Consider the following 14,809-nt stretch of genomic DNA (forward strand, 5'->3'; position numbering starts at 1 on the left):
AAAATTTTGAGCGGACGCGAGGGGGAACGCGAAACTTTTTGTCGATATTTTTGCCAAAACACCCATTCCCCCCCCCCCTGCCGTAAATAACGATCGGTCCCTTAACATATTAGCCTCATGGATACCCCGAAAGGGATACCATGGCCATTTTTTACACTTCATTTCCGTTTAACGATATTTTACCTTTTATTTAATTAAAACTAAACAAACTAACCTTAAAGTACGATTTTCTTCAAATTTTACATTTGTTTTTCTATACTAAAAATGCTGAAATAATAGTAGCCTAATAATTGCCGGGAAGGGTTTCTGTCCATTTTGAACTGAAATACGGCTAAAGTGAAAGAAACCCTACTGGTGGTTGAACAAATTCATCAGGATCGGTAGAGTAAAGTCAAGGTTCTTATTTCTGATCCAATAAATTGCACTTTATTGGATCAGAAATAAGAACCTTTTGATTGAAACCCTACTGGTTTTTTTGTAGGATTAGACATAACCATGAATCATGACGTCGGACTTTGTTCTGTTAACCGACAAACACAACTTTAACACACTTTGGCCGATTCCATATTTAGGTGCAAGTTGGGACACGACATGTATAGTTAATATGCCAAAAAATATATTGGAAAATAATTAACCAATTTCATATTATAAGATCGTACATTATGGCTTCAACCTAAACTTCACAAAAAAAGCAAAAAATAGAAAATCCTCACAAATATCCAACGCCTAATATTTTGGTGACACACTGAACCAAACTAAATCCTAACCCACCTGCCAAAAATTCTTTGCCCCATGCACCCTTTCGACGTGCTATACCTGTCCCCCCTATAATTCACCACCCCGGGGTACACGTCCATACCGTCCATATTTGTCGTGAAATACTTGTAAATAGCAAGGTTCACAAGCTTTGCATGAATGGGGCTGTTAGGCAAGAAGGCGTTTTTGGTTATTTTGGACTTTTGGATTAATAATTAATAATCTGTACTACATGAAACATTATTGTAAAAATTGTCAACACTAAAGAACAAAGATATTGCAGCTTTTTAGTGATTTAAAGAGCAGAGTAGAAAGAACTGACACAAACCTCAAAATTTAGTTATAGACAACAAGACAATTTTTAACACTTCATACTAAATATATCTTTGACTATTGAATGACTTGTCAAAATACATAAAGGACCTGATCAAATACCCTTAGGGGAAGGTGGGGCATAACGGAACACTTAACTTTGAGGATGCTCTGTGGCGTCACCATAAGTAATATGACTGTAAAAATTATATATTCAGTTGAAGTTTGTATTTACCTTTAATATACCATTAACCAATATAACTTGAATCTTACAATTTTTTATAAAAATGAAGAAATATTTTCAACAAAAAAAATCCGTTTGCCCCACTATCGGGGCAAAACGGAACCCCCCTATGGGGCAAAACGGTACCCTGGGTGCAAACTTATATCAGTTGTTCCATCGGTAGGCCCTAGGCCTAGTTATATGTAGGCCTATATTCAGTTACAATATTAAGTGGGCCTACCATCTCTGTGGAGTGAGTGGTTAACTTCTTATAGGCCTAGTAGGCCTATAATATGTATGACCAATATTTGATTAGAAAGAAATATTCAGTAGGCCTACCATCTCTGTGGAGTACCTAAGTGGTTAACTTTTAATCATTAATTCTATCTGTAGGTCTAGTTATATGTCTATGTTTCAGCGAAGTGTTTACCATGTTCGAGTAAGCCCCTAGATAACGCCTACATTTCCTTGAGTGAAGACAAGTTATGTCCAATTGGGGCAAAACGGAACCCATCTGTGGGACAAAACGCCCGGGGCAAAACGGAACCCTGTTCCGTTATGCCCCACACCTAGGGTTCCGTTTTGCCCCATACCCGATTTTTTAGAAATAGGTTGCATGCATAATACATCGTAGCATATAGGCCATGCACTTAATACAGCTCATGGCTAGTAGGCCCTACCTTCGTGTTTACAATATACATAATTATTTGGGAATCCGATATTAATGAAGTAAAATTTCAGCGCATTAAACATCTACATATCTTACACCAGACGGGTAGTAATTTTTTGACTCGATCTTGCTCGAATGTCAGTGGATTGTTTCAGATAAAATTTTTGTTGTAAAGCCTCCTGGCCATACTTGTGTTCCTCAATATAATTTGCATAGACGGCAGTATTGCCAAGGCCTATTTTTCCAGGTGGTTCCGTTTTGCCCCGGGGGTCCGTTATGCCCCACCTTCCCCTATATCTGGAATGAACTTTTGTTCTGGTTTTACTGGAACAAATTTCATATTTATATTTTGTTTTATAATGTTTGTTAAAGTTTTTACACTCCCCCTTCTACGTGCCCCAAAACTTTTAACCCCCCCTGTTCATACACCCAAAACTTTTTAAACCCCTAGAACTCCTAAAATTGTATGACCCCCTACATATTTCCAGCTCCCCTACCAAAGTATTTATGAACACACAAAAAAGAAAGGATTTTAGGCGCTATCGCCCTAAAAAGCAATGTACCATTGCTTCAATTTTTTTCGCCCTCTTTTCTTTACTAATTCTTTTTGCCGCCCCTTCTTCTTTTTGCCGCCCTTCTTTTTGCCGCCCCTTCTTCTTCCGCCGCCCCTTCGTTTTTGCCGCCCCCGCTTTGCCCCCGGGGGCTGGCGCCCCCAAAGCCCCCCACACAAAAAAAAAAAATACGCGCATGAAAATTGATAACCTGCCCAAAAGTGTCTCTTTTTGATGTTTTGATTTGTTTGTGTTTACATGATTTTTATAGAGAGGAAGGATATCTTATTCACTGTATAAAAGAAGGGTACTGAACATGATTTCCTTCATGCTGAAAATGCTGAAAATTGGGCAAATTTACATTTTGGCGGTTGCCATGGCAACCAAAGGTGCAGAGGCGACATGAATGTCATTCCTGTTGACTTTGACCCTAGGTGCATCCATGCACAAAGTTTGAAGAAAAATCATTTTTTGAAGTCTGCCAACACTTATTTGATTTATACAGCAGACCAGTCTTAACTATTTTATCATTTTGAAAGAAAAAAATCTGAATATTTAATAAGATCGTGCTTTAAGGCTTTAACTAAATGTAAACCAAGCCTCGAATCGTAAAATGCTGCAGGCTGGCCCACGTGATTTCCCGGGAATTTCCCGGCCACGTCACTGTAACCTCAGTCAGACTTGATCTATTTTTGGTTCATTTGTGCTTATTATTTACTCTAACACCGTAGTCAATATGTTGTGTAATTTTTTATACCCGTGTGTAGCCTTCGTGTTATTGACGGTAAGTCCTAATTTCGATATTAGTATACTATTATAGCAAAAAGAAATTCGCTTATCAAATTAGAAGACTTTCTGGGAAAAACAAATCACTGCTGCCTGATGGGATCATAGTAGTTGACCCACTTCTGGCCATCCTACTACATACATGGCGTTTTTACTCTCCTTTACTTATTTACAGATTCGATTCGCTAAACTTACCAATCACATGGGCTGAATAAGATCAGAGTTGATGTGAATTATTCATAATTATTCATAATCGATCGATACCTTGCCCCACTTTGTTAAGAGCAAACCAACAAAATTCGTCATAGCTTTGCAATGCTAATACAAAAACCGCCCCCAGATGTAGGCATACAAAGTCAACTGTCATGATATGATCCGGAGGACAACGCCTAACTGCTCACATCAACTTTTTATTGCACTTAATCTTCCCACGATTTTCCTGAGGCAACGGTGACTTGAACTCACAATTTATCGTCAACTGTAATGATGTGATCCGGAGGACAACTCCTACTCCACTGCTCTCATCAACTCAACATTGCACATATTCTCTCCGATTTTGCTGAGGCAACGGCGACTTCAACTAACAGGTCATCGTCAACAAACCAAAGATGTCAGTTTTATTCGTTTATAGTATTCTGTTGTTAACAACAATGGTGGTTATTAAAGGTAAGATAAAGTACGGAAGGTACACCGTCTCACAGTGGCATCGGCCCGATATCTTCATGGCAGAAATCGCCATGATGTCATGGCAGAAATCGCCATGATGGTAGATCGAATCCACAGCCACGCATGGCCATTTTATTTTGACCTGTTTAATAGCTTTGAGACGCATAATGGGCAGAGGGACATCCGACTAAGGCCTGGTGACTGACCTCTGTAGATGTCAGTGAGCATGCATGGTACGTCATCTGCTTTTAGACTGCCTCTACCAGTGGCCTACGCTGCGCTATATAATAATAGTACCGTGTATCTTCCGTGACCCGAGTGTAACGAGTGTTTACGAATGAGAACAGCTGTCATTTTTTAGTTCTGCACATGTCAGTTTTTGAGTTCAAAATGCACGGTTCTTTGTCAATACGCAAGCTAACGACTATCATATTCTTTCAACACATATATTCAAGTGCAAGCCTTAAAATCGGCTTCTTTAGAAATACGGGAGATATTCATCATTTTCGACTCCGGTATCTAAAGATTTATCGTCTGAATATCAAATCGTGCATAGCAGTTACACGTGTATTGATCCCGGGTATTGATTTAGTTTCCTTGCCTGTACAATAATTATTTCCCAGGCGTCGTCGCTGTTTGTCTGTGTGTAACAGTGGAGGGGAGGATTAGTGCATATCCCCTTTTCTTAGGGAGCAATCCAAAAGTTTGATAAGGTGCTATAAACGAAAGTAAACGAAAGTATTTTCGTTATAGGAGGCAGAACCTTCCCCCTACCTCTAACGTAAGTGTTAAATATCGAAAAGTCCAAACAGTATTTCTAGGGCCAGCCGCAACCGTCGTTATCGTCGATGGGGTTGTATATAGAAGAGAGTTTAACAATGCTAGAACATTGATCATGTTTTTGTACCCTTTACTCTGATTAACTCGTCACGGGACTCATAACATCTTACTTTTCTCTAATTTACAGCCAGTCATACCATACATTAAGTAAATAACACATAGGAAACAAGAAGTAAATACTTTTTTTGAATCGCCGGTCTACAAATAACCAATGACAAACTGCACGAGCTGCATTATGTTTTATTTTCAATGTCCCTTAAAGGCATTTCCACGCGATTTTGAAGGAAAAATAATTTAATTTTCTACCTCTTGTAAATTAATTTATATTTTTGCATGTTTGTTTTTAGGTCTATAATTCTTGGCCCCAATATGGTTATGAATTCTGAAACTTCTGAAGACTGCAAAAAATTAGAAAAGGAAGTCATTCCATATTATGATTATTAAAATTAGTTATGATAATAAACATATGTCATATGTTTATTATCACATAACTGATTTTAATAGTCATAAGTCTACCTAACTCTTTACTGAACTTAATTCTTAGCTATACAGAACTCATTCACCGTGTTCACGGGTCATATATTGTATTATTGCCAAAAATACAAAGAAAATAATTCATTATGTTTCTTTTCATGAACCAAATTTCCATGGCAACCTTTGAAATATATTGTATGCCTATACATTTAAATCATGGGATATAAATCATTCCCTGTCGACATATATTATTTGTCATTCAACAACTCCTCCTATACCTTTGTACAGGAGCCAACCGTTGTTAAACCGTGATGAATCCACACTTTTACTGTAGCGTATACGCGAACGCGAGCGAGACTACGCGTTGCGCGAGAGCGCGTAAAATTCGTCATGCCTGGCATAGACATACCACCTAGACCTGTAACTGCCCATCCCTAGCCATGGCAGTAGGTGAAGCCACGTATCCAAGGTGATTTTGGTCGGGTGGTCGGACGCGGAGAAATAAGCGTTCATGTCTGGAACGAAAAACGCGATCGTTTGCGTGATTGCTGCGCCGTTATCGCCCGCGTCAAACGCAACATGTTCTGCAGACGCGAACATGTCTGCTTGTTTGCGTCCGGGTTGCGTCCTTGTCAAAATCGTTGCTAAGCAGTGTTGACTTCACTACGCAAACCAAAGTTATAGGTCTAGGTTCTTGTTTGTCTGGGATGCCTGGAACCTTTGTGCGTATGCAAGCTTACACGTTGAATTCAGTATTTTTCAGGTAGCGGCTAAACTTTGCCGTTTTATTCTGTAGTTTTATTGCTGATATTAACAGAGAAATCATCGAAGTTCTTGTAAGACTTAGTGACAATGATTAACTGACATTTTCTCCTAAAATAATCGTGAATTATACGATCTTTAGCTTCTTTTCGTTGTTGAAAGGGATTCAATCATGTTTCACCGTTGTTCATCACCGTTTAACAACTCGCGTCCGGCACGTCTGCGTGGTTTTTCGCTCGGGCAGCTAAAGCTGCCCTCGCGAAGTAAACCATGCAGACGACGCGGCCGCATCGTTGTTAAACGGTGTTCATACATACTCACGATATAACGACGTTTCTGATTGGATTTGCGCCCTTTTTTGCTGGTCATAAATACCGTTTATGACCAGTACGCAGGGCATAAACAAGCTGCGTCACGCAGCGTTGGAACCCAATTAACACGATCCACGATTTGCTAGTGTTGCGTATACGCGCATGTCACCGCGCCCATCTCACGCGGGCGCAAAAGATGACGCGTATCACGCGTTGACTCCCGGCCGTTGACCTCATGAGCCGAGCTGCTCTTGCAAGTAGGCCTAGACTCATTTTCTTCCAATTTATGAAGGAAAACGGTATGGAAATGTTATTTAAACTTGTAAACCCTTAGTATTTTCATCTGTATTGAATTGCTAAGAATGTTGGTATGTAGAACGGGGTTCATTCATAGGATTTCAGGCATGATCGCTGTTTATGCCCTCGGCTCACGCCTCGGGCATAAACAGCGATCATGCCCTCAATCCTATGAATGAACCCCTAATTGAACAACGGTGAAACATGATTGAATCCCTAAATGGACTGCAGTGAAATTTAGATATTTGCCTGTTCTGGGCCATAGTCCGTTTAATTTTCTGTTGAAAATTTTTGATATCAAAATAATTAGGAAATTTACAATTACATCGCAACGTACACTCGTACGTACAGGACTCACTTTTAACATGTACTTTCGCATTTTAATAAAAGTAGTTTTCCTTGTTATCTCCGAGAATCTCGCGGGCCGCACAAAATTTTTATCGCTTTCGGTAACTTTTCTCTCAAATTAGTTTTTCATAACATATGTAAGTTACAGGATCCGCCAATCTTCAGATTTTTTTTGCAGTAGTCATTTTTGTGAAAATTCATGAAAAACGACATCTTGTTTTCCTATTCAATTGTATGGAGTGAATGCTTTATGTAGGTACTTTTTGCTAATACGATGTTGTGTAATAGCTGTGCCCATGTACTCCATGGATAATTTATATATTGCTATTTATAAATAAGGAATACAGAACTGATCTAAAGCAAGTTACAATTAAATCTATTAGCGGACGATCTGTCTTAATAAGTTGTACCCGCTCACCTTGTATTTTAGGTTGAGTACAAATTTGCTTAAAGTTTTAATTTAATAGGAGATTATATTTACTTTTAGTCCAGTAAAACAGTACTCACTGTACACGTTTCGAAGTCTACCCGACTCCTGGACTTTCGTTGTTTGGACTTAATCAAACTTTTGAGTTGTTCCCATAAGGTGGTTGATAAATTTGTGAAATTTTTTGCATTTTTCTCAAAAACTAATAAAAGACTAGTAACAAAAGTTATGTATATTATAGGGGCGAGAAATCCAGTTACTTCACTGGAATTTCAGTGACTCAAGACAAGTAGTTATTGATTTATTGATCAAATATTGGTTACCCTCATTTTTGACTGTAACTCCACAACTGTTGTCTGTGCTGAAATAAAATTTTCAGTGTAGTAGTGCCCTATAATATACATATCTTACTTGTCACCAATGCGATAATTATTGAGATAAATGCAAAAATAGGCACAAAATTGGACAGGGGTGTAGTACCACCTTAAAGCCATAATTAACGCTCTTTTCATTTCCTTTCTTAGATGTACACACGATTACCACTGATGATGTAACTATGGCTACCACCAAAGATGCAACAACTATGTCATCGGACCAATTCCCGAATACACCGAATTGTACGCTTACAACTACCAACGATTCTTTCTCCAAACTTCAACTTTTAATGACACTCTCGCCAGCCATCATATACATGAAGCTAAATTTCACAGATTTAGAATTTAGGTCTGCAACTGGCTATTTGAATAAAACCACAAGCATTCTGGACCCATTCACGTGGATTTGGGCAAGCAAGGGTAAAGGTTATCTTTTACGTCATTTTTTCGATAACTACTTGGTCGTCTCCTTCGGAACATTGAATTCGGGTGTTCATTATACAACAATACAGATTGATACATCGGATTGTCCAAATTTCATGAACGTTTCGGACGCGACCAAACTCGAAATATTGGCTAACTTTTTGACGCTTTGTAGTAATAGAGCATGCGCAAGTATAAATGAAAAACGTGAAACGTGTAAAGATTATCAGGTCTGTCAATCATTAATGTCTGACCGCTTCTCACATGTAAGAGTGCTATTCTATTCACTTCATTATGTACTCCTAAGAAGCACTGATAACAAATGCTGGTCATCAGTGACAAACAATGGATCTGGTGAAGTTATCGCGGAAGTTATATCCAAACATTATTGTTGTGGTGCTTACACTAGTGTTGTGAATAATGCAATACAGTACTTGCTTATTCAGTATATTCCAATCATCGTGTTAATAATGATAATGCAGGAAAAAGCGCCAATTCACATTTCAAATTCTGAAGTATGGATAGGACCAAATGATAGTGTACCGGTTGGGCTGAAATACTGGCTGTTTACTTGGAATGGTGGCAAATATGGATCCAGATTTGTGTCTTCTCTACGATATCTAATCATGTTCATTTTGATAAATCTGGTTAGTTTTCTAGATTTGATCATGATGTATTTCACCGATGACACTTACCATGTTAAACGAACATCTGTATTTCGGTACATGATTAGGTTTAACACGTACTTGATATTGCTTGTGTCCTTCTGCTTTTGTACCTTAGTCATCACAGTGATATTTTTATTTGTGATTTGGAAAAAATACGAACAGCTACAAAGTGCAGTGAAATACACTATTCAGATGCACAGAAGATTAATACCAAGTATGAAAGGTTCCACAGACATGAATCTGCAATCTCATATATCCTGGGATGTCGAATTTCGGAATTATATAAAACGCTGCATCCAGGTACCGTTTGATACGCGATATACATTTGACTTTGTAAATGGCATCTCCCCTTCCCTGCCTGGATGAATGTCCCATTTTCTGTACTTTACACAATATATGTATTAATTATTTGTTTCCCATGTTTCGTAATGAACATCATCATACTCTTTGCTTTTCGGTATTTTCTTATTCAAGTTGGGTACAAAAATCACACACAGATCACATGTATGATATTATTTGTTTTAATAATATCCATTGTTGAATATAAAATCACATCTGGCTTGTCTATATCTGTCACATATTGTGTCATCTACTCATTGGCAGGCTTGGTGCTTAACTTTGCACAACTTGACCTCACAATTCTGTTATCAATTGCAATGTGTGGGTATGCAACGTCAGAAGTCAACAAACTCTATGATAGATACTTCAGCCTAACCCAGAATATCATCAAGGAAGCTAGAGTAATTGATAAATCAAAAGAAAACTGCAACCCGTCGTCAGCATCTATGATTAGTTCCGACTTATTTAGGTACGTCGTCAATAATTGTCAGCCTGTTGGGTTTCATGTAGTGGTAGGTTTAAGCACTGTCCTTTTTAAAGGTGCTTTTCTGTGGCTTGGTTACTCGATGCTGAATTTGGCTCACGCCATTGATCAGGTTACGGATACATCTAAGCTTGTGTACGCATTGACAATACCGCTGGTGATTCCTCAACTTCAGAACATAATTAGGTCAGATTCGGATAGAAAAGCGAGGGAATATGACTTAACGTCACGAGTACATAATGCAGTGCTGGAATTCAATGAGGAATATGGTAATCAAAGATTGACCAAAGAACAAGATGAACTGTTGGATGAAGAAGGAGACTCACATTCTCACAGTGGTTCGGTCATGATAATTTGATTGTACTGCGTCAAGCTACGTAAGCTAAATTCCAACTTTGAAAGTGTGAAGGAAATTCCAATTTGGCTCAATAATTGCATGTAGTTTGTTTCGCTTTACACCTTCAAGTTGGGAAAACAAGACTAAAAGAGGGATAGTAAGTTTGGAATACATTTTAGGATTTAGTCAAAGCAAATAATTGAGGCATTGTATTTTGTATTATTTTGAAACTAACGGAGGCCCTATGTCACATAGGGGAAATGGTAAATCACACATATTTAGCAGCACCTCTGCTCTTTTACCACCATTTTGCAGAATTCAGCAGTGTTTCAACAGATTTTGTCGTGATTTCTGCCGATCTTAGGAAATTGATGAAAATTTGAAACAATCTTTGTAAAATTTACCGCAATTTCTTGTGGTTTATCAAAATTGAGCATGATTGGTAGTGATCAGTTGCAATTTAGCAAGATTTGCAGTGATCGATTACAATTATTTAGCATAATTTTAGGCAATTTACATCAATTTTTCATAATGTTGCCGCCATTTATAGCAATCTGGCTGTTTTTGTGCGTGCTCCTACTTCTCCCCATATGACATAGGGCCTTAACGGGTTTACAGGGTAAAATCAATTATTTTCAAATGCAATGTGTATAGTTAGAGATTCCAACACAGTGGCACCAGCTGCGATTGAAGCCTATGTTTATAAGAAAAGAGTGCACATTGAGCTCAGTCACGATTCTTCTGTCATATTCTGATGACATTCTTCCACCTATCAAAACAGTTCTGGGCACTGATGGTATTTGATGCCTGATTCTTGGTAGATAATGTTAGAACGTGCTTCGTCAAGTAGTAGTGGGCACTGTAGTATGTGATGCATTGTTTGAGGTTCTGCATCACCCGCATAGATTATTGTGCCAGTTATGTAGACCTCTCCGGAACACCTTGTGGTCGTTGCCACGTCCGAGCGATCTTCGCCAGTGCGGAGGGGTTTTATGTATTGCCATCCTTCCTATTGTTGGGCAGTATTCCTCAGCTCTAGATGGCAGGGATTCGATGCAGCTGGCGGTATTGCAATGCTGCTTGGTGGTGATTAACCAATAAAACAGCACGTCTGTTTGTATTAGCTCTTCCAGGACACATCTACCGCTGTTCATTACTATAATGAGGTGGTCTATTAATCGTGGCTTGTATTATGTCACAACTCTTATGATGTTGGATGGGTGGGGGTCATGCGAGCTAGTTCTCAGTTTAGTAGTAGATGTTTGTTGCTTTGAGACACCCAGTTAAACTTCAGCAGCTGCCGTTGCAAGGATCGGGTCAAGTTTCCTGGCATGATTCACTTCTTTTTTGAATACTCTTGCCCGTAGAATCCCGTTTGATTGTGGGGGAAATATGATTTGACGCAGGACCATATCATGCCTGCAGTTGTATCTACCTTCTCATAATGCGCTTTGACAGGAGTTGAAGATGTGGACTATGGTATAGTGCTATAATTTGTTGTACCCATACAGCGGGCACAATCCCGGTGAATCCTTGCTACAGATCTTCAGATTCGCCATGGGATGGTAGTGTATCATTTACTGAGTTGCGGTAGAATTTGTGCGGTTTGGTGATACATACAACAACTTGTTCCGTGAAGTGTCTACATTGCAATTACCCATCCCAACTATTTGCCTTACTTTGCCATGCTGTACAGGTTGACAAAGATCTTCTCCTCAGTGACTTCTTAAGACTGCTTAAGTTGTGGAGGGCTTTTCTGTGTTCAATTCTAATCATCTCCATTCTGTACTTATCTCTACTCAATAACACCATGTTTTCCTCTTGTCCTCTACATAGTTCATTCACAAACAAGTGTCTTTATCTCACTTCCAGTTCTTTAACTCTATTCCAACTCTTCTTCTCATCATATGCACATACACATATTGTGTCGCTTCATGAACTGAGTACTTCAGGATATGATACCTGACAAGTTGGACGTACTTGATATGCGTTGTCAGAGCATTCAGTTGAAGCAAAGTATTTTTTGTTGAAGTCCCTTCCTCGTCCATTTCTGTGCACCCGAAGGGTGCTTTTATTTTTAAGGCACAAACTTAAAATTTCTTTAAGGGTGGGTGGACTAAAGTTGTGTTTACTCTTATAGATGGGGCCAGTATAAAGTGCTTCTGTAGAACGTCTCCATGTACCACGTTGTTGCTGCAACAAAACCAAGCATGGCAAGAGGCCCGAACAAGCTCGAATGGACGTGTTCCTCTAACCCACGTGCTCTCCTTTTTTGTTTTTTATCAGCATGCTGAAATTTAACATTTTTATTAGCAATTTTCAAAATGTGTTGTTTGAACAAAATTATTAGTTAGTTATTTAACTGAAACTGAAACGATATTGATATATGCAAGAAGAAATAGCAAAAAACTTTTCAAAGATTTCTCCGGAGCACTCAAATACGTGTATTTTGAACTGTATACTAATAATGCAACTCACCAATACATTTTGTTATAAATGAAAATATTTTCAAGATACGCACAAAGCTATGTAACAAGAATTAAGATAAGGATGTTATTAATGGGGTAATGGCGTGTAATAAGGGTTTATGCATCCCGACCGAGACCCGAATGTATCGAGATCTAAGTGCACAACCCCGTAGTAAAGTACGATTGACAATGCACGAACGTGATTATCCGTCATACACTAAAGAGTTCATTAGTTATATTATGCAATTTGTAATATTATCGTAATTTGTTATACTATAGTCCACTACATTATTGCGATGGGATGTTGTACACTGGAGTACAGAGTAACTACATTTCCATGTTTAATATCAACATGTGATAATATCCGTAATAAGATACCGGTTTTGAATTAATATTTAGTATGAATTTGTTCTTCGCAAATGTAAATAAAAGATCTAAGGTATGTCAATGATGTATGTTGATTATTGAGTTACAGTATGTATACTTTGTCGTCCACGTTCCTCACTGGCCTGAACCTCTTTCTTTCTTTCTTTCTTTTCAGACCATGAGCAATAGGAAAACCTGTATTGTCCGTTAATTTTTCTCAAATTTGTAGAACCAAATACTAATAATTTATAGTATTTGATTAATTATGGTGTCAAATGTGTGTTACAATACGTATGCATGACGTTGAAACAATCATGATTAAAGAAACACCAATTATTTTAAATACAGTCATCGCCAATGACTCAATAAATCGTATTTATTTTATAAATATTAGTGAAGCTGCTCTTTCACCCCCTGTCGTTAATTACTCTACATAGCGCCCTCTGTTGATTATAATCGCCAAATTCCAGCCTCTGAGTTTTGAGACGAGAATCTTGATGCCGATGAAATCAAGGACTAATTACGATGACGTCATCAATTTCTATCGGGGTTTACTGCTAAATACGTATTATAGTATGATAAAGCAAGCTGGTGCTGACGTCACTGTAACTCTCAGTCGTGAAAAATCGCTTCGCAAATTTGGCACGGAAGAGTGTCGATTCGCCATAATACACTCTCTGATCTGTCTAGCTGACATTGTCGCCGAAGTCGCCAACAGAGGGCAGTATTTAATTATTAATAATAGAATAATACTGCCCTCTGTTTATCATTTTAGCGATCGACAGGGGCAAATAGGCCATTTTACCGACAGTGGGGGTATAACAGTAATTTATACAGTAAAAATACACATTTGACACCATTATTTTTATTTTTATTAGAATTTTAATGAGTTTTGTTCAACATAATTCGGAGAAATTGACGGATAATACAGGTTTACCTAAAGCTCTTGCTCAGACATCCGATGTGTTTGCACTAAAGTGGCAGTTTTTAATTCTGTTTTGGACATCCGTACACTTTCTTTTTCAAGCAATAATAACAATAATAGTGTAAAAAATTGTCCAATTTCAGAGAAGTGCACATACACGCACACACCCCTGCGAAGCACAAGCGGAACTTTTGGTGATCTTCATTATCGTCACCCAAATATAATAAGTGAGTCAAAGGGAGGCTACCTGGAAATTTTTATGCTTGTATGACCATTTAATCCTTTGAAACATAAAAATATTTATCATTTAGGGCGGCCATCTTGAAAAATGGCAGCTATATAGGATTTTGAATTGGCTAATTAGTGACCGACAAAGAATGTATCTGCCAATCTGTTGCTTGTATCACTTTGGGCTCAATTGGGTCTCTAATATATATAATGTGCAGTCTGAGGGGGGGGGGGCAAGATCGACTATATTTTGATGTTGTCATTGGTTTATTTTATACTACGTAAACATAAAACTATGACAATAATTCCAAAAGTGTATTTTATTTATGTTATCAAGCAATACCGTATATAACTAGTCTAAATCAGTTGGGGTGGGATAGTACACCCCACTACAAAGTATGTTTCTTCACTCTTTTTCGCGTGAGGCTACGATATGTTATGATAGAAAAATTCGCGAACCTGTAACATTGGACAGTTGGCTTAGTGGTTATCACTCTCGCCTATGAAGCGGAATTCCCGAGTTCGAAACTCCGTATCGGCAGATAATTTATAACATTTTCCCAAAATTGTTCATTTGAAAAATATGTTTTGTCACATTGTCCTCGATATTGGCTGTTGCCGCATTAAAATGACGGAGACCACCATCGTCTGTTTGTAGTACCCGGTACTATGTTATGCTTACGCCACCATTACTCGTCAAGACATAAGCAGGAAAATGTTAAAATCGTTGGGTTTTAGACATAATTATTGTTACATTGTTGTTAGTAGTATAGA

At 38.2% G+C, this 14,809-nt stretch overlaps 1 protein-coding gene across 2 annotated transcripts; it reads left to right on the forward strand.

Moving 5' to 3' along the window:
• Positions 1–3,207: 3,207 nt before the first annotated feature.
• LOC140141789 (uncharacterized) lies at positions 3,208–11,914 on the forward strand. Of its 2 annotated transcripts, none has more exons than XR_011857453.1 (2): positions 3,208–3,296; positions 7,948–11,914. XR_011857453.1 is itself a non-coding variant. In XM_072163652.1 (2 exons), exons 1-2 carry the CDS (start codon positions 3,907–3,909, stop codon positions 9,252–9,254), a joined length of 1,365 nt encoding a protein of 454 aa, XP_072019753.1. In that variant the 5' UTR covers positions 3,485–3,906; the 3' UTR covers positions 9,255–11,914. The 2 variants fall into 2 exon arrangements, 1 of the variants encoding a protein (XP_072019753.1); XM_072163652.1 differs by lacking the exon at positions 3,208–3,296 and adding an exon at positions 3,485–3,964.
• Positions 11,915–14,809: the final 2,895 nt, after the last annotated feature.

Source organism: Amphiura filiformis, chromosome 20 (genome assembly GCF_039555335.1).
Source record: "Amphiura filiformis chromosome 20, Afil_fr2py, whole genome shotgun sequence".
Lineage (NCBI taxonomy): Eukaryota > Metazoa > Echinodermata > Ophiuroidea > Amphilepidida > Amphiuridae > Amphiura > Amphiura filiformis.